Here is a 24825-nt window from a genome sequence, read left to right on the forward strand (position 1 = left end):
AACTTTCCGGGGCACAAGCATCATTTGTCTGTGTGGTGGAGGTGGTGGTGGTGGTGGAGGCTGTGGAGGTGGTGGAGGCTGTGGTGGTGGAGGGAGCCGTCGTTGTTGTAGTTGATGGGCACGCTGAGCTACGAACCCGGCGATGCTGAGTTCGATCCCCCATACCTATCAATCCCTTATCAGTGCCCTTACCTTATCGTCACAAGGGAGAAGCACTCACCACTAGTACACTCACCACTAGTACACTCACCACTAGTACACTCACCACTAGTACACTCACCACTAGTACACTCACCACTACAAACCTTTCAATCCCTTATCGTACCCTTACCTTATTACAGACCAATTCAGACATTATTGGGCACTCCCGTACCTCTCATAAATCTGCACGTTCATCCTACAAAGTCTCATAAGGGAGAAACAATCAACATTAGTACACTCACCACCAGTACACTCACCACTAGTACACTCACCACTAGTACACTCACCACTAGTACACTCACCACCAGTACACTCACCACCAGTACACTCACTACCAGTACACTCACCACTACAAACCTTTCAATCCCTTATCAGTACCCTTACCTTATTACAGACCAATTCAGACCTTATTGGTCACCCCCGTGCCTCTCATAAATCTCAACGTTCATCCTACAAAGCCCCATCACAAGGGAGACACACAAACAAATAGACATTATTTTGGTTGTTGGCCGTATTGAAACGGCCTGGAAACTCAATTTCCCTGTACAAGAATACGGGGTAAACCCTATGGGTTGACAGCTAAATGGATTCCCGCTCACGGCCAACAACCCAGTGACGATTATCCGAACCGGTCAGCCTCAATTGCGTACCTGGCACGGTTGTGTAGTAAACATCGCCAATGGGGAGACAAAGGCGGTCGGGCGTGGTGCTGGCCAACCCTATCCCCTCGTGTTTCCAGTCCCGGCCTTCATTAGGTGCGACTCGCTGACAGCAAACAGCAACTTAACCCCAAAAGTATGTGTAAGGCAAGGCCGTAAATATAATATATATTGGGGGGGGGGGACACATCCCCCCCCCCCATATTCAAATATGCTCAAAATGTCCCCCCCCCCAATATACAGTGTTGCTATAAAATAGATTTGTTTATATCATTGTGGTTATGGTTGTACTTTATTAATCCCTAATCTCTCCCATTACATACAATGAAACAAGAAAAGGTAAAAAAATAAAAAAACAGACCAATGTAATACAATACCACTATTAGACATTATTGTAAAAAATAAAAGTCCATCCCATGTGTTAGTGAATTTTTTTATATTTTAGGCAGGAAATTCGTTTTCAAATTTAGATTATTTTTTTTCTGGGGGGGGGGGGACCCCCAGACCCCCTGGAGATTTAATCCCCCCCAATGTTGACTCCATGGCTACGGCCTTGGTGTAAGGTTATACTCCGGGTTTTCTTTGTGCGGGAGGAGCGGTGGCGCATCGGTTAGAGCACAGCGCTATCAACCCGATCAACTCACCTGAGTCTGGATCTCCCAACAATGTCTAAAACAACAACAATCAAACAGTCGGTGAACCGCACCTCCGATTAGCACGGTTGGTCTACGTCCGGTGTGCGAAAGAAGTTCAACGTACATCTCAACTGGTTCTGAGAATCCCCTAAGGTCGCCTCAGCCTCAAATAAGTACTTGGTGCGGTGTGTACACAAATAAACGAACACTGGGGAGACAAAGGCGGCCGGGCGTGGCTCTGGTCACGACACGGTCACACACTTGCACCGTACCGATCTTTGTAAGGTGCTCGCTAACAGTAATTTGCCCCCAAGGTGTCTTTGTCCGCCGTGTTACTCAGTGATACTGGGTGGAACAGCTGTCTCTTGCATTTTGAATGAGTGCCCAAAGTATTGCAATTCAACAATAAACAAACGCAATGTTTTTTTTCATCTTGATTCGCTAAGCGGGGATTGAGTCTTTGACGAGTAACGTGGACATGAATGGGAGAATGCATGGCGTTATCAAGGTGTTGTAGACTTGAGCTTCGTGGTGGCTGGAAGATGGCAGTACAGCAGTGGAAAACAAGTGCAAACATTTTATTGATTAGCTGAGCATGGATTGAGTCTTTGACGAGTAACGTGAACATGAATGGGATAATTATTGGCAGTGCAGCAGTGGATACGCCAAACTGGCATGAATGGAATTGGCACACAAAAAAATCCCAACACAAGCAGCAGGACGGACCCTGAGACTCATAAAATACTTGGCTGAATATTATTGATAATAATAATGCTCTTTATAATGTACAATGATTGTTTTATCTATACAGTACTTAAGATATAGTGTCTAGACTCTAGAATAAAAAAGGATACGTTCGTCAATAACATTATGGCCTTGAAAGATAAAGTATATAATATGCAACGTTTGGGGGCACTGGTCTTTAAATATTAAAATGTTCACTTTTTAAATAGGCGTATGAATCGTAACGTATTACTAGCCATAGTTACCTGAACAAGCAACTGCATTTACCTTTTAAATGTATAAGACACTTAAACGAATAAAACAATGACAATATAAGTGCATACATTAAATACATCTTGTGTAAAAAAGAATATTGGAAAAAAACAAGGACATGTAAAACAGTACTTTACATATTCTTGGTTCTTTCGGTAAAGTCACGTAGAAGGGAAAAAATAAAATAAAAAAAATATATTATTTATTGTTTCCCTTCTACGTGACTTTACCGAAAGAACCAAGAATATGAATCCCTGCGGTCACGAAAGCTTTAAATCAAAAGTACTTTACATGTTCAATGGTGCAGTGGTGAGTGCTGTACACTATATAGCCAATGTATAGTTAATAACCTTAGTTTGATTCCCAGCTACGGCCATAACAAGTGGTGAGTGATATCTGAACCGGTCCTGAGCCCTACTTAACCAGTCCGTGCTGACCAGCGTGGTGAAGTATGGATGGAAAACCCCGCGTGGCCGATTCGGTGGGGAGGCGTTAATCCAGCCGTGGAGTGGAAAAGGGACCTCACTCCTCAGTATACGATTGGTTTGTTGCATGTAATAAAACGCCTTGAGGGATTTTTCTTCTTAAAATTCTACTTAACGCAGTGCAAGAGAAACACACTACGTTGTATACAACCGGCCGCAGCTTTTCAGTGAGGTTATTTGTTAAAAGGCAGTACAGTGTAATATATAATCCATCCAATTGATTTTTACAAACCCTTTTGACTTGAAAAAACAATTATTCAAGCGAAAGAACTAATTGGAAATGCAGTGTGTAACGTGAAAATTTAATGAACACACTGCTGCTACTGCATTGGTTGTTTTATTTTTAGCAGTTCTTTTTTTTAAAGCATTGTTCTGCAAATGGTAGCGTTTTTATACTTGCTGAAATGTCCCCTACATTACGAAATACATTACTGCACTGCCGTAAATAAAAACATTGATATTTTGACAAAAGGTCGCATGCATTATTTAAAATGTAATTACAGTATTTCACATTTGTAAATGTGCAGCCCTGCAACTGCTTGCTTACACCACTGCTGGCAGAAGAGCCTCCACCAGAGGAGCATCAAGACAGCCCTTCTTGCGAATGTTTGGCCTACCTTACCACGCTGAACAGATGACACGCCCACTCACCACACTATACTTGCCGTTTGCTAACCGTAATTATATAATACATACTGTTCATTTATACCCAGGTGAGACCCCCATTGTAACAAATGCCTGTACAACAGAGTACTGAGATGCAAGGTGGCCGGGAGATGGCAGTATAGTATTTAATTATTGAATCTATCTGTATAGACACTTAAGTGGTACCGACTCATACGCATCAGTCTTCTCTTGCTTGAATTTTTCTCAATTTGAAATCACCAGTTGCAAATGACCTTTTATTTATATGTCTCTATCCAAATGTCTATAAGAAAAAAAACTAATTCATGTCTAAATCTGATAAACACTGCTTGTTAGCATTGTTGGTTGGCATCTACTTTTTTATTGATTCCATTCCCAAAGATCTTCGCAAATGATGTATATATGTGCGATAGAGGGTAATGGGTCTAAATGGATTCTTTAATGGTCATTCTAAATTGGTTAACTATGAATTTCCACTATTCCTGCCATGGAAATGTTGAATTTCCACCAGCGGCTTAGGTCACCAACAAAGATGAGCAATGACCAAAGTTTGTTTTAATCCCTTTGCATGTTGCCTTTGAATTGTGCATTGACTGTTATTCTTGCTTGACAGTGTTGCCCGATTTGAATTGAAAAAATCTGCAGTCCTGGAATGTTCAGCCTCTTTGTGTAGGCCATACTCTTTAAAGCCAAGTATGTGTTGAGTCACTCCCCTTGTGATCTGACGAATTGTCGCGATTGGACGAGGCGCAAATACATGAATTAATCAATTAGTTTTTTGTTGTTTCGTTTCTACAATCTAATTTGTGGTGTTTGTTTTTTTTTATCTCGTTTGTACAATTTCGTTTTCTCCATCAGCCTAATTGTAACAAAGTATCATTTGCATTCATAGTACTAAATTTTCACACGCACAATTCAATGCATGTATCGTGAGAGTCTCTAGAGGAGGCTCTTCCACCAATAGTGGCATGAGCAAAGTTGACCCGATTATCATGAGCGTAGGAGGTTATTTTACTTGATAAATGCATGCTTATATGCCTTGTAAAGTAAGGGATCCACTTCTTGCTACTATCCGGTACGGTGCCTCAAAGTTAGCGCGAGCAGCTCGCAATCAAAAGATTGTGAGTTCAAATCCTGTTTGTTGCGGATTGATAAAATTGGTACCGCTATGGGGAAGTCAGTTGTCCTATGGATAGACGCATCAACCAAATGACTGGAATTTCCACGAACTGTCTCGGGGCTACAAACATACAATGAGCATTGCCTCAGTGCTCACTTAGGCAGGAAATCACTTTAACTTGGACTTATTTAACTCTTTGTGACCAATGGGGGCAAGGGGGTGGTGTATGCATGGTCGGCATGTGCCCTGGTGCAAGGAATGAAATGGAGATGACTTCTGTTCAATGTCCCAGGCCTCTTCACAGACGACCTACGAAGATCCGGCTCTCTAACAGTGTTGATATCTTCAAGTCCTGACTACAACACATTTGTTTTTTTTTTTACAAAAAACGTTCTTCTAATCGGCTTTGTTCCTCTCTGGTGCTCATATTTCCTCCGAGTTCTTTCTTTATTATGTTTGTCCTTTCATGCATGGCATCTTGAGACATTGTGAAAGGCGCCTCGTAAGTGCAAAAATATTATAATAATAGGGTTTTTCCCCTTTTTTCTGGCAACAAAACTGAAACATTTTTACAAGGAATCATGTCGGCATTAACCACAATATTTGTGGTCAAAATGCAAACAACAAAACACACTCTGAAAATATATGCATTGTCCTTGAAACTGATTGGTCCACACCAGAGACAGCTTTCTTTTGAGCCTCGTCTCAATTGGTGCCAGACCAGTGGACGCCAAAAGGCGTACAGCTCAAAGACAATGCACTATCAAAGTAATGAGGGCTCGGGGTAATCATCTACATCATTAGACCTCCTTTGCCAGTACCAAAATATAATAATAGGGGTTTTCCCCTTTTTTCTGGCAGCAAAACTGAAACCTTTTTACAAGGAATCATGTGTGCATCAACCGCAATACTTGTGGTCAAAATGCAAACAAAAAACACACTCTGAAAATAGGTTTCAGTTTTGTTGCCAGAAAAAAGGGGAAAAACCCTATTATTATATTTTGGTACTGGCAAAGGAGGTCTAATGATGCAAAAATATTGTTATGGCAGTATTATTGACGACTACCATATTACGTAGCACAGTACTCAAAGCGGATATTAACTGTGTCCGGGAATCGAACTCCGTTCACCGGGTTCATAGTACATTGTGCTAATCACTGCACCACCACTCCTAACCACCTTCATTAAAGGGTAATAGCAAAAGTGCAGCCCCTGCAATTTCATGCTCACCCCACTGCTGGCAGAAGATGTCTTTACTAGAGCGAATCATACAGATCCCCCGAGAGGGTATATGATCTACTCTACACTGGCCATACATCTTGAATGGGTGGGAGAACCCACAATCGTCAAAAACACTCGCCGAGCTGCATAGGCTTCTGGTTGCCAAACGACTACATTATTAGGTCGCACTCATTACGCACAATGTGATTGCCACAAATGAACCATAATACCTTGCTGATCTTGTCAAGGAGCATAAGCCACCACGCGAACTCCAGTTATCTTCGCCGCGACTGTTGGCTAGTTATCGAACAAAGACGGTGATCACACAATATGCGCTTTCAGATGCGCTTCTGCGGCCGTCTGGAACGCTCTTTCATCCGTTATTAGGACGTCACTGGAGCTATGCGCTTTTAAAATCAAGATTGAAAACGAATTTCTTTAAAACTGCTTTTTTTGTATGTAGTTGCTTGCCATTCTGCCGCACCTCCGAATAGCACGGTTGGCTATGTACGGTGTGAATGAAGTTCAACACACATACAACTGATGCCCTGCTCCAAATATAGTACAGGCCACGGTGAGAATGTTGTTGCTCCGTGTGAAGGTCAATCACAAGCTCAAGGAGAGACCGTTGGGTTCGCTGGGTTGGGGTTCACCGAACTATATTCTGAGAGCTAGGGGTGTTGCATCACAGAGAGCCTGACAGGAGCAGGAATGATGAGTGCCATTGTTGAGTGTTCTCAAAGCCCATTTTGGTTGGTCAAATCTGGGATTGCAAGATATCAGCTTAAGGGGACTTTGATACATTTGTTCCTGCAATGTCTGTAAATACAATAAATTGTAATATGAAATGATTGTATACAGTATGCGTAACTCGAACCATGTTATTGGGTACACCAGATGTCAGAAGAGGTCGTGTACAGTATTTGTAGACATCTAGGCGTTTGCATGTAATTACAATGTTTAATTAATATAAATTACAGCCATTTCCAATTAACCGATGGATGAAGGCCCCCTCACTTCGAGTCAGTCGTTGTGAGTTATTTGACAATATTTTGCTATGCTGGTCAGTGCAGGTTTCGTGGAGGACGTTGTGCATGATCAGTTCTGATATAATTTGCCACTGATGTTAAACGTGGTTAGAAATCCAACTGGGGTTGCATGAATCATAATGCATAGTAATTTATATGCTCTAACCACTGCAAGCCCCCCTTATGTGTTATTATTATGTATTATATATTGCAGGTAGGACTGTGTGTGTGTGTAAGAGTGTATTGTATTTTATTTGTAATGCAAATACAAATGTAAACTATTGTAGATGTGCAAGTCCAGTGCGCTAATTATTACACCACGATGGCTTCCTAAACGTTGATAGTAATAAAAAAAATTAAAACAATGGAAATCGTCGAATTAATCGTCAACAGAAAACAAAACGCATTGATCGAAAACACTTTATGGCTTTCAAATAACACCAAAAATACATAGAAGTCGACATGTTGGGTAACGGCCCTTCCTATATACGTTTGAATGTGATGTGAATACATATTTTACATTTTAAGGCAGTGTTATTGTCGAAAGTGTTGAGTGTTTTGGGGAATTGTGCCAGTGCACCAATGTCAACTGCAGCGGCAGCAGCATCACCAAATAAAAAAAAGTTCACAGGTCTTATAGGTTGGGCTATAATTATTGCGCCACGAACATATCATTTATAATGCAACATATATATATTTATCCCTAATAAAGGATTTTTTTGGGTTAGATCGCGTTATTTATAAATGTGTCGCAAACCTCCACCACCCGACACGGCCAATCAGTAAAGAATGTGTCACGTTAACAAAACGCCAATTAGTTACTTCTTCAGCCCACCAGTGTGTTTGAAGAGTGAATCCACTACATTTAGAATTTGAGTACGCCGTCTCGCTGGTAATTACATCCAGCATCTTCGGGCGATTTGCCAGAATAGTGAAGCCATCCTCCTGCTTCCCGTCTTAAATAGTGCTGGATGATGTCATCATTGTTGAACCCCATCAAGTTTCGAGATCAGAGGCGGAAGTGGGGGGTATTGTAATTATGTAATAGATCAGTAACCAGCTACTTAGCATGTGATTCCTCTATAAGGAATTGCAATGTGTTGTGTATTACTTAATAATACGCTTCCAGGTTGTGCTGAGTCTGTAGCTATCACAGCGGTTGAAATTATTTGTATTACATTTTTACCTAAAACTTTCGTGACTACAGGAATTCATATTCTTTGGTTCTTAACCATTGCTAGAGTCTACACTATAGACTGCCAGTACACTCACCGAACTTAAGAACCAGGTTACAGTCTACATTAGTATTTTTTATTATTATTTAATTTTATACACTTTATATTTTTTTCTATCTTCGTGACTTTACCGAAAGAACCAAAGAATATTATTTGTATGCTTCTTAATTTCGATTTATTCTGTAATTAGTCTTGGCCAGTAATAATTAGTTTTGCATAACACTTCAACGTTATCAAAATCAATTGAATGTCCTTGTTGGCAAGGATGCTCTGCCACTGCTGACAGCTGTGTTTGAGATAATTTAATGTCCCTTTGGTGTTATTTTAGTCTTACGCTAATGTTACGTCCCGTCTGTCCAATATAGCATTTACCGCATAAGCAATTTATCCAATATACACCTTCTGTTGATAACTTCGGTAATGCATCTTTAGTACAAGACACTAGTTTTTAATTTTCTGTACCGTACGAAATCTCACTTTAATGTTTTGCTTTTGCAAAACACGGGCTAATTTGTCAGTTACTCCCGAGATATATGGTATTTTAATTGTTTTGATAATCTGATCACTTTCAGCAGTATTGTTGTTCGGTCTTGGTTTGGCATTCATTGCTCTGTTAATTTGAGCATTATTGTAGCCATTCAGTCGTAGTGCTTCTTTAACATGTTAATCCCTCTCCTTAGACTTTCACCATCTGACACTGTTTTTGCCCAATATATGAGCGTCTTGATGAAAGAGGATTTCTGTGCTGGGTGATGATGCGAATCTGCATTAAGATAGCCATCGGGGTGTGTTCCCTTGCGGTAGATGCCGTGTATTATTTTACCATTTTCACCACGTCCAAGCAAAATCAGGAAGGGGAGTGTGTTGTTCACCTCCATTTCCATGGTGAACTGGATGGCCGGGATTTGTGCATTGAGATTATTTAAAAATGTATTAAGTGTATATTTACCATGTGGCCAGACAACCAAAGTGTCATGAACATATCTAAACCAAAAAGATGGTTTTAATGTACTTGAGGCAAGTGCTCTTGTTTCAAAGTTTTCCATGTACTGATTTGCTATAGCAGGAGGCAAAGGAGAGCCCATTGCTGCTCCTTCCTTTTGTTTGAAGAAGTCACCTCTCCATAAGAAATAAGTATAATTTAGACAATGATCAGCTAGTTTTGGAATATATTCTGGTAAACCTGTCTTCTTTACTAGTGTATCAAGTAATTTAAGTGACTCGTTAACTGGAACCTTAATGAATAGAGAAATTATATCAAAACACACCAGAATATCATTAGGGTTAAGTTTAATATCTTTCATCACATTCACAAGAAGTTCTGAATTTCTTCTAAATGAAGATGTCCTCCCAATGTCGGGCTGTATTTTATTTATATTCTTTGGGTCTTTCGGTAACGTCACGTAGGTGGGTTGTAGTTTTTTTGTTATTTTCTTTCAACCGATCTACATGACTTTACCGAAAGACCCAAAGAATATGAATTCCTGCAGTCACGAAAGCTTTTAGTCAAGATTTATTTATTTAGTTACATATTTTGCTTATTTATGTGGCAGAGCCTATTGTACTTACTATGGGTTGTAATGGGATACCGATTTAATTAATCTTTGGTAGCCCATATGCTGGATGTAATTACCAGCGAAACGTCGTACTCAAATTCTAAATGTTGTAGATTCACTCTTCAAACACACTGGTGGGCTGAAGAAGTAACTAATTGGCGTTTTGTTAATGAGACACATTTTTTACTGATTGGCCGTGTCGGGTGGTGAAGGGTTGCGACACATTTATAATAACGCGATCTAACCAAAAAACCTTCATTATGAATAATACTGGTCGCGAAAACCTACGTGTTAAACTGATATAAAAATGTATGTTTACATTACAAAGAAAAAACACCCTCCAATCATATATGAGGTCCATGAAATACTTGATAATCCTGGAAACATAAATCGTCACTGTAGAGTTATTATATATCACATGCCCCCAAGCAACTTCCTATTTATAGACAGAACAAGTACTTTACATATAATCAGCTGAATTTACCATTATAGTTTAAATGCTTTCAAAGTTGATGGTATTAATAATGCACGCGTACAGCCTTTTGTCAATCCACAGCTGGATTAAAGGGAGACTCCCCAGGCCACGAAAGTCATGGGGATATTATTTTATTATTGTAATTCTTTACCACAGCTGCTCAGTGAAGGCGGAAAGCAATAAAATGTGGGAGCGTTGATGTTCAGTGCAATGAATTTTGCAAAACTGCTACCCTTCCACGTCATTTACATATATATACTTTCCAGGTAAGGCCCACTTCGCTATACAGTACAGCTCGTTTTCATAAGCGACCGGGCCATACATGATAGCTCAACGAAGTGGCATATCATGTGGAAATGTATAGCAGCCAAATACTGGAAACAGCATGTTTCTAATTGTGGAGGGAAAAACCAGAGGACCCGGAGTAAAATCCACGCGACCACGAGGACAGAGAGAGAGAGACATGCAAGCTCCAAATATACAGCTGTCAGGGTCGGGATGGGACCCACGAAATCTTGTACACCAAGCGAGGTAATTAACATCTCGCCACCGTGGCGTCGTCTTAGCCCTCCACAAGCCTTGTTTGTGCATGCGGGTCACCCATCCCAGCACTACCTGGGGGTCATTGGGTCAAATATGTACACACAAAGTAATCCGTATAGTTAATATACACTTGACACCCCCCCCCACCTCACTAAATAAGCAAATTCACTCCCAAGACACGTGCCTCAGCACCACAGCATTAGGCATCGTCATTTTTGATGTTCAACCACTCATTGTCACATAGTTGACGCAAATACATGTGTATAAATAAGACCATTGCGCTGACGAATATTTTTCGTCACGAATATGGTTCACGACATGAACACCGGCTGTATTATCGCTGTGTGTAGAGCCCTGTGTTTTGCATAGCGGCGTATTGTGTTGTGAGACGTATAGTGGTGGGTGTTGGGTTGCGTGTAGCGGTGAGGATGGTATTGGTGAGTGTGGTGTGTATCGTTCATAGCGGTGAGCGCTGTGTTGTGCGTGCAGCGTATTTCTGTCGTCTGCAGTGGAGTGCTGTGTTTAGTGTGTTGTGTTGAGCACAGTGGTGAGCGTTGTGTGTAGTATACAGAGTTGTGCGTGGTGGGCCGGGCCATGTGCATGCTGCACAACGGCACTCGTGCTGTAGACGCAGCAGATGTTCCTCTATCTCGAGGGAGAATATAGCTCTGGGTCGAGGCTGCCCCTTTGGGGGGGGTAACACACCCGCTCTCCAGGGACCCTTGTTGTGGCTGGGTTAGAGTAAAAAAAAGGCTTTGTCTCGCTTGCAAAATGCCTTCTACAACGAGACGCTTTACCTTACACCTTAAATCGTCAGTGCTCCTCCTTTTTTATCCTTCACTGTTTATTTTATTTTACCGAGGTAAGGCCCCCCCCCCTACTCTTTTTCCGAAGCGACTTGGCCACTAATTTCGATTTAAAGTCACGTAGAAGGGAAATAATAAAGTAATAAAAAAATAAAACATAATAAAATTCGCACGACGTTTCGGCCACAACGCAAGCAGCCGTCCTCAAGTGAAGAACAGAGCTGTCGGAGGACGGCTGCTTGCGTTGTGGTCGAAACGTCGTGAGAATTTTATTTTTTTATTTTGTATTTTTTACCTTCTACGTGACTTTACCGAAAGAAACAAGAATATGACTTGGCCACACATGATAAGCTCTACGAAGTGGCTCGTCGTGTGGAAATTAATAGCAGCCAGATACTCTTAAACGGAGTGTTTCTGAACGTGGATGGAATATCCCGGAGGACCCGGAGAAAAATCCACGCGACCATGCGGGGCAACATGTAAACTCCAAATATACAGGCGTCAGGGTAGGGATTGAACTCGTGCCCTCCCGTATACCAGGCAAGGGAGCTAACATCTTGCCACCGTGGCGCCCACGGTGCTCAAACTAAAATAATAAATCCATCTACCCAAGGCTTAATTTCAGCTGGGTCTGTGTGTGCGAGTTGCACAGTATTACCACATCCAGTTATATGCCACAAGCTATGGATATGGCTTGTGGCATATAACTGGATGTGGTAATAAAGTATTCGTGACTGCATAAAATTACTCATTGTTTTTTTCGGTAAAGTCACGTATGTAGAAATACAATAAAATTCTTTATTTTTAATATAATTTTATTGTATTTCTACATACGTGACTTTACCGAAAAAAACAATGAGTGGATGTGGTAATACTCCAGCAACCGGAAAATAGTATACGGTGCAACATTCTCTCTCTCAAAGGTATTTAGAGACAGGTACAGTGGTTTTGTCAAGGGATAAACAGAGTGAGCAAGCAGTGTTTAGGAAAGGTTTCTCTACCATTGACTACATAGCTATCAATCAGATCATGGAAAATAATAGGGAATTTCCATTGCTGTACCCACTGTGCCAAGCCTTTGTAGGCGATCAAAAGCATTTTGATTCGGTAGAAATCGATGCAGTCATCCAAGCCCTCACTACACGAGACCTAAATAAATAAATGCAACACTTAGAAGTGAAAGCCATTTACAAAAATGGAACATTAATTTGAACACCCAACCCCTTTCACTCTCCAGTAAATTCAAGTTAATTTAAACATCTTGAAGGCCAGTCGGCCGAAACGCCAGTCTTCCTTTTACACGCTGACAATAGCAAAAAAAAATCACATTTAATTAGCCTGAGAAGTGCAACACGACCTCGAATAGAATGTGGTCGATACAAGCTAATCTGAATACGTACATTAAACATCATCAGCCATGATAAATCCACTGCTGGATGAGGGCCTCCCCATGCCGTGGCGGGTGGTGGGTGGGGGGGGCGTTATTTGACCATACTTCACCACACTGCTCAGTGACGATTGGTAAAGGCGAGGAACATACACGTGGCTGTATTTGACGTTGAGTGCGTACTTCAATGATCTCCTTTGCAGCACCGCCCTCTGCTGCCAACAATGTGTTTTATTATTATGAGTAACAAAATTATGCCCAAATGCTATTCCATTGAATATGGCGACAAATGGCAATGTCGAGCTCTGATAAGCCACGACGGGAGGTGTTCAGGGCAGAGTTTGTGAAGTTTCGCTATTCCTCCGTTGTAGGAGAGCAGGCTTCAGTGATTTACTACATAGTCCATCATTTTTGGGCTGCATGTCTGAAATGACAACTATTTGAATTTGTTTTAAAATTTCCGTTCAAGTAGGTGTGCAACATCGGCTCGTTGACGATGTTTTGATGCAGATTGCCATTTACAAGGGCCGCTTATTTGAGCCATCCCAAAGCGTCTCACATTTGAATCGTTCCAACGCCCGGCTGTAGGTTTTTTTTTCTTTTAGCCTGTGGGAATGCCGTTGATTTAAGTTCTGCAAATGCAACGTCTAACGTTCGATCCCGACCCTGACGCCTGCTGTGTATTTGGGAGTTTGCGCTGTTCCATCTCTCCCCCCGTGGTCGCGTGGATTTTTCTCTAAGAGTCATGCCCTCCACATTTAGAAACAAAAACAACAGGACGTTTAGAGTATCTGACTTCTATATATATTTCCACACGGATGATAAGCCACTTTGTCGAGCTATCATTATTTGCGATAGCCAGGTCGCTATTGAAAATAAAATCTCTTGAAGTTCTGTGGGGGCCTTGCCTGGTTACAAAAAAAAGTAAAACAATAGTTAGTCTCACTACCCAATAGAGGGAACTTTAGACAACCCTTCAAGATACCCGTCAACCCCCTTTATCAGTGCCCTACCTTATTGCAGACCAATTCTGACCTTATTGGTCACCCCGTGCCCCTTATAAATCTCAACGTTCATCCTACAAAGTCCCATTAACAAGGGAGAAAGAGACAACTTGATTTTTGTTGCCCCATGTTGAAACGGCTGTACGCCGTATGGACCTGAAAACTCAATTTCCCTGTACAGGAATACGGGTGGGTAAACCGTATGGGTTGACAGAAAATATGGCTCTAGATTTTGGTGTTATTTATTTATGTAGTTTATTGTTAAAAATTCGGTCACAGTCCCTATGATCACTGTTACATTGCATTTGTGGCTTTTATTTTGGTGATTTCGAAAACGTTTTTTTTTGTTTTGGCCATGTTTTTGTTTATTGTAGTACGGGGTTATACTGATGGCCTTAATAACAGGTCCCTGCAGGGTGGGCTGGTAGGAACATTGGCAAAGTAACGTCACGGTGCCTTCGAACTTCGCCTCGCAAATGGTATTCGGCTGTGGGCTGTGTGTGAATTTGCCACATCCCCAAAAGCGAAGTTCGCAAATGAGATAATGTGACTTACAAATGTTGGGTGCAATAAGACATATCAAGTCTCTGCGCTGTCTATTGCTGATTTTACACCAAACAGCACGAGATTTCACTTCGTTAAAGTATTTAAAGGGGACGGACGGACGGACACATTAATCTATTGCAGGCTGGTACACTCAGTTTACAACTTCGTTCCTACCAGTATTAGTTGTCTTGTGGTTGTTGTTGTTGTTTGACTTGCATCCCACTGGTATTTTTGCACACAGCGTTGGTGTACGGTGCTATTTCAGGAATATTTTGATGTTTTTTCTGGATTTTCTGTTTGCACAGTCACACAAAGTCACTTTAAGATGTTTTTCTTGTTCATGTTTTTGTTTGTTGCGGTTGCACCCGATTCAAGAGCCGAATAGCTCACAGGGCTATACCAAATAAATGAAATAAATGAACTATGAAACTTTTAGACTTCTTGACAATTCGCATACAAAAACGCTGTAACTATACAGAGATTTAGTATGGTCAGAAAGTTATCGAATCCGTCACGTTTTGATTAGATGCGTCTGTCGTGAGCACGGGTATACATTTTTATCGATGTATTGATTAATCGTTACCAACATACAGTAACCGCAATAATGAAACAAACTGGACATTTCACACTATTTAATTCACTGCTGTGTCAAAAGGCCACGAATAATGATCGATTCTTTTAAAAAAAACTAATCTATTCCCTATTTTGTGCTAGTTTCATCGCATATTTTACCCTTTTGCAATACACCATTTTAGACAACACATTTGTTTTTGTAATTTGTAATCATATTTTTTTCAAATGTTTTTTTGTTGTTAATACCGTGTGTAATAATCAATTCATGCGTTCGATTACACGTGAATCTAGAGCGTAGGAATCGAGCAAGTTTGGGAATCTATTAAAAATCGATTCACCCCGGCTTGCAGAGTTCAAAGTTCACGGTGTCGGCGCATGCGCGATGCGGCTTCTGCGTTGCATCTTCGTATCGTGGTGGTGGTAGTTGTTGTTGATAATCGCGCGGTTTAACTTGGTCTTTTTGTAAAACAAACAAGTCGCTTCACGTCCAAAGTTCGCAATATTTAAGGCACACAGCCTACGCGTCGTTCCGCGCAAACGCAGAAAGGTGAGAAGTGCGAATTTAAAAGGTACTTGTAAGGCTGAGAATTCTGCGCCAGGCCACGTGTTTCTGGTGGCTACGGCGGCCCTCGCACGTGGGGCGAGAGTTCGGGCGCAGTAAAAACTTCGGATCGCCTTTGGATTTATAACTCGCAAGGTTCGCTGTCGTACGGCGATTTGTAATACAGAGAGTGAATAAAGTACGTGAAGTTATTGCTCTATCGCGTTATTATAAACTGACCTGCTTTGATCTGCCCTCCCTCGACCGCAACACGTGGGTGGCATAAGCATCATTGTCTTGTTTAAAATTGTGGGTTCACTATACGGTATATATATGATTGTATATTATAGAGTAATTGTTAAATTATAAGAATGTGTTCTGACGTCGCTTCCTCCCCACCTGAACACGTGGATGGATCGGCGTTATGCTCTAGCGTTTAATCTGTACATCTGTGTGTTACTAATGGTAATAGTCACGTTATAGTAACGACTGTATTTAAGAATCTGTGCTGCTGTCCTGCTTACTTGGCCGACACGCTCTGACCAGCGTGAAGTATGGTCATACACTTCATAGGCGTTCGCTGTTGTGCCGCTAACACGGCTCTCGAATGTGTACCGCGTGTTGCCCCGACTATTCGGACGACTTGTAAATCAACAAAACGCATTTATTTTCGGGATGTCGCCCTCGCGAGAGATCCGTCGACGTGTCGTTAGTAAATGACATGCTAAACGTGTTCGTCGGTGTAAATTGCTCATCTTCTGCCGCAGCACTCAAGATGGAAGCGAATGGCAGCAGTGAGAAACCCACAGACCTTCAAAAGAAAATCTACACACAGATTGAGGTGATGATGATCCTCATTATATCACATGAAAGCAATTACAGTATAAGCACAGGTCTGTTCTTTATGTCCGCATATACATAACATCTGTTTGTAGTTCCTCGGCCGAATGACTTTCCAGACTAATAGCAAGTAGATTGTGTTTTTTTAAGCCGTCAAACTCGGGACCAGTTTTGTTATTCTGAGCAGATCGTTTTTTAAGCTGTCAAAGTCGAGACCAGTTTTGTTATTCCGAGTCTTGCTCGTCAGCAGAGTATAAGGCGTGTTCGTGGAGACACGGGGTATAATATTTCACAACAACGCATGAGTTTCTAGTTAGTATTTTCAGAAACATTTTTCACAGAAGCTTACATTGTTTAAACGTTAGGAGGTAAATTTTACCAACAGAATTGCTCTCATGAAATTGACATTTACAAATGCATTCGAGTATTACATTTTATATCTATTCCAACACATTTCCATTGAGGGACAACTCCAGGTTTAACATTTTTCGTTTATTTCATGATGGTGTAGTCCTCTCACAATAGCTTGTGCTTATATACAATCATTGCAGATTGTTAACAGATAAATAGTTAACGAACAGCAAGTCCGTCTGTTGACGTAAAATATGTATTTTTGAGGTGCTATTAATGCCGACGTGAATGAACGCCATGACCCTTGTTTGCAATGATGTAGGATTCGATTACGTTTCTTGTTGCAGTATTACTTTGGGAACCACAACCTGGTGCGAGACAAATTCATGCAGGAGCAGTTGAAGCTGGATGATGGCTGGATACCACTTGAGACTCTGGTCAAGTTTAACAGGTAACTTCCAATGCAACACTTAATTGTCTTTGAATAGTACTGACTATATTCCGCAGAATTAACATAGTTTTTTTCATTCACATGCCAGTTCTACTGAGATGAGGTGATGAAATCATCTTGAATAAAGGTGCTGAGTGGATAGCTACATCGCAGAACCCGTGAGAGATGGGTATGGCTTGGAGACATTTATCCAGCAGTTTATTGAGCATAGCTGATTATAGTATGCCAATTGAGGTCAGAATGATGTGCTATCAAGCCAAAAAGCTGAGTTTGATTCACAGCCACAGCTAATTAACGTAGGCAGAAAGTGATATCCGGGCTACTGCTGGACATCACATTCATCAATGTCAACTGACCAGCATTGTGAAGTGTGGTCAAAAGCCTCCTCAGTCATGTGGCCTGTTTAACGATGGAATCCTTCATAGAGCAATATAATGAACAGGACCGCATATACTTCATAATGGAGATGGTATGGGACGAAGGGAACAACAAATATTGTGAAATGAATTCTTAAACATGCGTGGTGACAATTTATCAAATCTTCGGTGGGATCGATTTGCCACGTAATATTTAATTCTGGAAAAAAGTTACTTATATTCATGCCAACACTTCTGGTGATGGGTAGTGAAACATTCGGCAAAAAGAACCCATAAATTTATTGATTGTTTTACATTGATTGGTTACCTTGACGGTTGAGATTTTATTTCGGGGTTATATTTTAATTATTTTTTTCGTCCTTTGTCAATGTGTTGAGGCTCTCCGCCCTGTCGAAGGACTTTGCGGTGATAGCGAGCGCGGTGAAACTGTCGCCCAACGACCTCCTGGTGGTTAGCGAAGACAACACGAAGATCCGTCGCAAGCCGGAGCTGCCCATCCCAGAAGCCAGTGCCTTCAAGGAGTCAATCAAGGGCTCCTCCATCTACGTGGTAACGTATTCACAACTTCTACAAACCCATTTTGCGCGTCATTGTCATAATTCATACCTACTCATTTTTTATGTTTGTTTATACATAATTCGGTTAAAACAATGTTTTACAAAAGAAGTACAAGGTTAAAGGGTAGATGTGCAGCCCTGCAAGTGCTTGCTTGAGCCGCTGCTGTTGGAATAGCCGCGATGAGAGGGAGCTCTAGACAACCACATCTTCATGGAATGTGGCCTACTCTTCCACACTGGCCAGACGTCTTGGTAGAGGTGGGATCACCCACATTTTACCCCATCGATGGACTAACTCTGCAGTTGTACCCATTTATGGCCCTCCTGCCCACTTTACTCGATGACAAGCTGTTCATTTTCTGTTTCATTTTGCAGAAAGGGTTTCCCTTGGAAGTTGGTCTGGATGAAATCAAGGAGTGGTTCGAAAACAGAGCGACCAGCAAAGTTGAAAATATTCACCTCAGGAGGAACATGCAGAAGAAATTCAAGGTATGAAAAATGTCTTAGAAGCAATTCCAAGTTGTTGTGCAAAAAGTTATCTCTTTGAAAAATTATAACCTTTAACTTGTGCATTTGTATTCTTGGTTCTTTCGGTAAAGTCATGTAGAAGGGAAACAATAAAATAATAAAAATATAAAACAATAAAATGCTCACGACGTTTCGACTGCAACACAAGCAATCATCAGGTGTGAAAACCACAGCAAGAAAATTTGAAAAAAAGTGGCGATTTTTTTTAACGTTAGCACCACGGAGAGCAATCAAGACCCGAAATGGTTTATCAAATTCTTCCAATGATTGCTAAGCCAGAATCCATCTTCTCGGTTGAATTGTCTGTGTTTGTATATGTGGATAGCCTCATGAACGAATCTCTCATGGCAGCCAGATGGCTTGCACAGAACATCTGTCTTGGAAAAGTCAATGTCATGTTAGCCTATTGAATTATAACAGTGATCTGCCACGGCCGAGGTGTTGGTCATACCGTGTTTTAGGTCTGCTTTGTGTTCACGGATGCAGTCGAAACGTCGTGAGAATTTTATTGTTTTATATATTTTTTATTATTTTATTGTTTCCCTTCTACGTGACTTTACCGAAAGAACCAAGAATATGAATCCCTGCAGTCACGAAAGCTTTAAATCAAAATTTGTGCGTTTGTGTATTCAGGGATCCGTTTTTGCAGTGTTTGACACCGCGGAAAACGCGCAGAAGTTTGTGGACTTAGCTGACCACAAGTACAAGGACATCGATATGATTGTTCTAACCAAGTGAGTAAACTACGTGCTGATGTTGTTGCTGCATTGGCAGCGGTGCGCAAGCACAAATAACAAAAAAAACACGCTCGTCAATAATACTGTGGTCTTCATCTGCACTGCTGTAAAGTTGTACATTGAAACTTGTCGAGATAGTTAATAGTGCCTATGAAAAATTAAACATTTCATACTTGTCAGCGAAGACAACACACCCGGTTTACCCCTATACATTTATTTACCTATCTTATATCTTTGGTAAAATAGTCAAAAGCACTATAATGTAAGTATAGTGCTATTACCCCTTAAATGAGTCGTTAGCAAAATAAATTCCAGAATAATTGACAGCATGTGGTTTTTGTATTGCCATTTTAGTAGTGAAATTATTTTATGTAACTGCAGCATGTGCATTCACAGCGGTATAGGTGTTAAAGTTGAAATAATTCAAATATTTGTGGCAGGCTTATGTTGAGTGAACTGCAGTTGAAGAACTTAAGTCATCATTTATTTGTGCTGGAAATACAGCAACGCAAAAAACACATTGCAGCGAAATTGTGAAATACTACTACAGATTATAGGAAACGATCATCAGGATGATTGTAACATTGTGAACATTTCTATTGTATCATGGTATCGCCAACTTGGCACAGACAGTGCACAGTACCAAAGCTACTCGTGCTAATAGCTGGGCCGTATTGCGTTGAAGTGCCTGGCTTGTGTAAATGCATTGTCGCTCTCTACTAGGGCAGCGTACTTTGCAAAGAAGCAGGACGAGAAGAAGGAGATGAAACTGCAAAATAAGCTGTCTAAAGAAAGTGAGACAAAACAAGATGATGAAGAATTTGTAAGTATTGTTAACTTGTCAATGAGTTTTTTCATGAATCACATTGTGTTGCATATAATTTACCTCGGATATTGATTTTCCACATTCCTATCAATTGTATTTGTATATTTAGCACTGCTTTGTCAATCCTCTGCTAGATGAGGGCCTCCTCACCTCACAAGTATGGCCGGGAACGATTCAGATATCATTCGCCACTAATGTTAGCCATGGCCCGGAATCAAACTCGGGTGATTGGGTTCATAGCGCAGTGCGCTAAGCGGTCCACCCCTTGTTTGAAAAAGTTTTTTTTTATTTTTGTCAAATAATATACAAGTTGAAGCAATATACGTGAAGATTGGTGTTCGCTTTTGTTTAATATGCTGTATATTCACTTGCATGCACGAGTTCACTGGAGATCATTCGCCAGCTTATCACTCTTATTGATCCTCCGATGGCCACTTATCCAAAGAATTTCACTGATTCTTCCACCCTCTTTGAGAACTTGGTCTACCAGACCTACCGTTTCGTCTTATCCATACCGTGACTGTTCAACCACTACACCACATTGCAGGTCAAAAACTCTTTCTGCCTCTTTCCTTGCACTTCTCGACTCTGGAATTCCCTCCCATTATCTCTTGTCCCCAAGTTCTTAAAACATGGGTCAATGCAGGAAACGTGGTACCGTATATGACTCTCCGCAAAGTGAGACGCCCTCCCCAAACTTGTGCCGGTGTAAATAAGTTACAACAAATCTGATCATACATATGCAAACAAAGCACACCTTCTGGATTATAAGGCTTGCCCGTGCCAAGTTTGCCTTTTTAAGTCCAGGGATCAGAGTGGATTTTTATAATTTGGAGAATACAGTAAGTAACGCTTATCATCTTTGGGTCTTTCGGTAAAGTCACGTAGATAGAACAATAAAATAATAAAAATACAAATGATTTTTATTAACTTTATTTTCATTTTTATTATTTTATTCTATCTACGTGACTTTACCGTAAGACCCAAAGAATATTAATTCCTGCAGTCACGAAAGCTTTTAAGTCAAGAATTAACGCTTATTGCTATTTTGGTCCCTTGCCTTTTCATGCCTGTGTTCAATCATAATACCCCTTTGCATTTTCAGAAAAACCTTAATTTCCAGGAAGGCTGCCTGCTCAAGTTTTCAGGCGATTTGGATTCCTTCACAAGCCGCGAGGACATAACGGAAGTTTTCAAAGGCCATGGACAAATCAAGTGGATTGACTTTGCACGTGGAGCCAAGGAGGTATTGGATAGGCTCTAACAATTTGTCAGTTAATCAATGCTTATGATAGATGCGATAAACACAGACACCATGATAGATGCATTGTATTGTATGTTTGAGTCGGTTTTGATGCGTGTGTTTAGTTTTTTTTACACAATAGATTGTATAGATGTAGAAATGCAAAGATCCCCAGTATAGACTTAAACAGGCTGTTGGGGCATATGCTATTACTGAGCAAGTAATTAAGGCTGGCACCAGAGGGGGTGGGTGACCAGCGCCATGACCTGCTGCCTTTGTCTCCCCAGTGCTCATGTTTACACATTGCACCAGGTACTCATTTTAGGCTGTAAACCGTGGGAATGCCCAGGACCAGTTCATATATTCGTCACTGATGTTGGTCGTGAGCGGGACTCGAATGTGTGTCCGCCTAGTTTCGTATTGCAGTGTGCTAAGCACTAAACTACCGCTCCCCTAGGTCAACTCCGATTGGGCCAGGCATGGCGGCACACGCATTGCGTTGCTCAATGTTTGAAAGCCAGGGTTGGTGGTTCATGCAGACCATATATCATCCTCTGCAAATGTATGCATTTAAAAGGTTGAAAACTCAGCTTTTCAAATATTGTACAGTAGTGTATCTTAAGCGTACAATAATGTCAAACAACACATCACTACTCTGTGATTAATTTGAATGGGCACTTTGTCTCATGGCCTGGGAGAAAAGATAGTAATTCTATTTTTTTTTAAACCAGCTATTGCTTAAATGTTACTCTTTGTTTACCTGCATCACCTCGTTCCGCAGGGTTTTGTGCGCTTGACTACGGATGCACAAGGGGCACTGGAGCGGGCCTCTGCTGCTCAGCTAGCAGTGGCGAAAAAGGGGGAAACCACAGAAAAGTCCAAGGGAGAGGAACCCAAGACAACAGAGAAGGTGTGGACATTATTTTTGTTACCTTACGTTTGGTTTCATTTGTCACATTTCACGTGCAATATGTAATGCTAAGTTCGTGTTTAAATTGTTTTACACATTCATAATTAAGTAGAGTTAGCACTGCAGTACTGTAATGAACTCATACCCCTTAAACCGTTTGAAGGAGGCCATAATCCAGCAGTGGATTGATCATGGCTGGAAAAAAGCTCATGAATGTAACTGGCACCTCTTGTGACCACAGTCACTGCCATCAAATCCAGAGTCCGTGTTGCGGTAACTGAATTAACTCCTGTACCCTTTAAACCCTTTAAAGGAAGAGGCAAAAGACAAGAGCAGCAAAGTGGTGGAGGCGGCGGCGGTGGAGGTGGCGGCGCCGGCGCCGGCGCCGGCGCCGGCGGTGGAGGCGCCTGCGGTGGCGGTGGTGGCGCCTGCGGTGGAGGTGGTGGCGGTGCCCGCGGCAGCGGCGCCCGCGGTCCCGCTGCGGCTGCGTGGACGCGACGTAAAGTGGGAGGTGCTGGAGGGAGAGGCGGCGCGTCAGGTGTGGATCCGCCTTCTCAAGGAACAGCAGGAGACCATGAACAAGCGTCGCGTCACCCGCAGCGGTGGTAAGGGGAGCGCAGGCCTACACTTTTGTCGTTTTGATACACGACTGGCATTTTCATAGGACGGTCCTGCATTGGCGGCGAGCCGGCGCCAACAATTTCCCAAGCTCTGCAGTCATATATATTCAGATGTTTTCATTCGATTAATAAATGTTTTATACACGTTGGAGGAAACCAGAACACTTGTAAGATCTTCAATATTTAACTTTTTTCATCCACCTCTCAACAGACGTCTACTTTCCGAACACTTAATGTTTTATTGGTTGCCGAGTTTTTCCTGGATGCCCCCCAAACGACACTTCAAATGCCATTATAAAATCAAGACAAAGAATCGCGTCTTTTTTTTTCCATATCACATCCGCAACTCTTAATCGTAACAATTAATCGGATCGCCAGCGGAGGTGATTAATCGATACATGTTTAATTGTTCATTTTAGAAAATGGATAATGAGAGTCTGACCTGAGATAATTATTTTCCTCCAGGCCGGCGAGGTGGTAACCATGGAGGAAGAGGAGGTGGTGGCAGAGGAGGGCGTGGGGGACGGAGGGATAACAGAGAGTTCCAGGGCAAAAAGACAAAGTTCGAAAGTGACGATGAAGATGGTGATGATGCAGCAGGTAAGAGAGAATTAATTATCCCATGTATGAAGGTATGTTTTGCACTGTCCGTAGCCAACCGTGAAAATCAGAGTGAGTTGCCTTTGGTATTGTGTGAAAAGTGGTTTGACCCAATGTATGTCATGTTTTTAATTCTTCCAACTCGTGTATTGATGAGATTAAAAGTATTATTAACGTATTGGCTCTCATCGTCTCGTAAAGTGGGGTCCCAATGCTCGTAAAAGATGATCCAATATAAAATAACTTTTTAGTATAGTCGGATTGCTGTTATGGACTTACCCTTTAGAAAATCAGACAAATTGACCCAAAGGCTTGTCCAAGACATGGCGATAAAAAACGCAGCGCTAAAATAATTTACCTTGCCTGCCAAGGCAGTGACATCATGAAATTACATAATTCAATTTGATGTCCTGTCATGACGTGTGATAGTTCTTTATGTTCCTTGTTGCGTACTGTGATCGCGAATTTAAATACTTCCGAGGGATAAATGCTTGCAAGGAAAGTGTTGCAGAATCCTTGGTTTTTCATTCGTGAATTTTTTTTTCATTGGCCACTCGTATTCCGCAGAGTCGAAGAAGAGACCCTTGGAAAGTGAACCAACGTCAGAGCCGCAAGCAAAGCAAGCAAAGACCGAATAAAATAAGTTGACCTTTCAACTGTTTAACCATCACATCTACTGTCTTCTAAATGTAACCCGTTGCATTTTGAGTTGAGGCATGGTATGTATATTTAAAATTGGTTTTAAATGGTCCACATTCCGTGAATTAAGAGAATGATAATCACGTTAGAATTTCTAGAGCAAACAAACGTTTGAGTTTCATTTGTTTTGTGTTTTTTTCTGCAAGACGCTGAAATGATCAGGCTTTTTCAGAACCTAAGTTTTAATTTGCATTACTTTCTTAAAAAATTATTGTTTTAGAGCATTTCATTGAATGTTATTTAAGAAGTGTCCATCGAGCTAATGGTTCTTGTGTTGGTTGAAAGGTGGAAAATCTAAAAAACGTAATCGCTTTGAGTGAAAAACTCGCTTCAGTCAATGGCACGTACTGCTGTCAAACAAAAATCTGTAAAATGTGCTGTTCACATTGCTTTGAACATGATACAATAAAAATTAACCTTTTTTTCTGAA

At 41.3% G+C, this 24825-nt stretch overlaps 1 protein-coding gene across 2 annotated transcripts; it reads left to right on the forward strand.

Annotated features, from left to right (window-relative positions):
* The first annotated feature begins 15465 nt into the window (after positions 1-15465).
* On the forward strand, positions 15466-24825 carry SSB (small RNA binding exonuclease protection factor La). Of its 2 annotated transcripts, none has more exons than XM_032965546.2 (12): positions 15466-15662; positions 16424-16497; positions 17195-17298; positions 18053-18224; positions 18608-18721; positions 19394-19494; positions 20221-20320; positions 21429-21569; positions 22348-22476; positions 22790-23081; positions 23562-23696; positions 24264-24825. In XM_032965546.2, the coding sequence occupies exons 2-12, from the start codon at positions 16432-16434 to the stop codon at positions 24332-24334; spliced, it is 1425 nt and encodes a 474-aa protein (XP_032821437.2). In that variant the 5' UTR covers positions 15466-15662; positions 16424-16431; the 3' UTR covers positions 24335-24825. The 2 variants fall into 2 exon arrangements, with proteins under 2 accessions (XP_032821437.2, XP_075927800.1); XM_076071685.1 differs by lacking the exon at positions 15466-15662 and adding an exon at positions 15835-15855.

The sequence above is a fragment of the Petromyzon marinus genome, chromosome 34 (assembly GCF_048934315.1).
Source record: "Petromyzon marinus isolate PM22_M1 ecotype Great Lakes invasive population chromosome 34, UKy_Petmar_22M1.pri1.0, whole genome shotgun sequence".
NCBI classification, from domain to species: Eukaryota; Metazoa; Chordata; class Hyperoartia; order Petromyzontiformes; family Petromyzontidae; genus Petromyzon; species Petromyzon marinus.

Bases quoted from the DNA above. Each gene is read 5' to 3' on its own strand.
- SSB (XM_032965546.2), top strand. From the start codon at position 16,432: ATGGAAGCGAATGGCAGCAGTGAGAAACCCACAGACCTTCAAAAGAAA. The intron at 19,495-20,220 runs GTGAGTAAACTA...GCTCTCTACTAG, and splicing joins GATATGATTGTTCTAACCAA to GGCAGCGTACTTTGCAAAGA. The intron at 23,697-24,263 runs GTAAGAGAGAAT...CGTATTCCGCAG, and splicing joins AGATGGTGATGATGCAGCAG to AGTCGAAGAAGAGACCCTTG.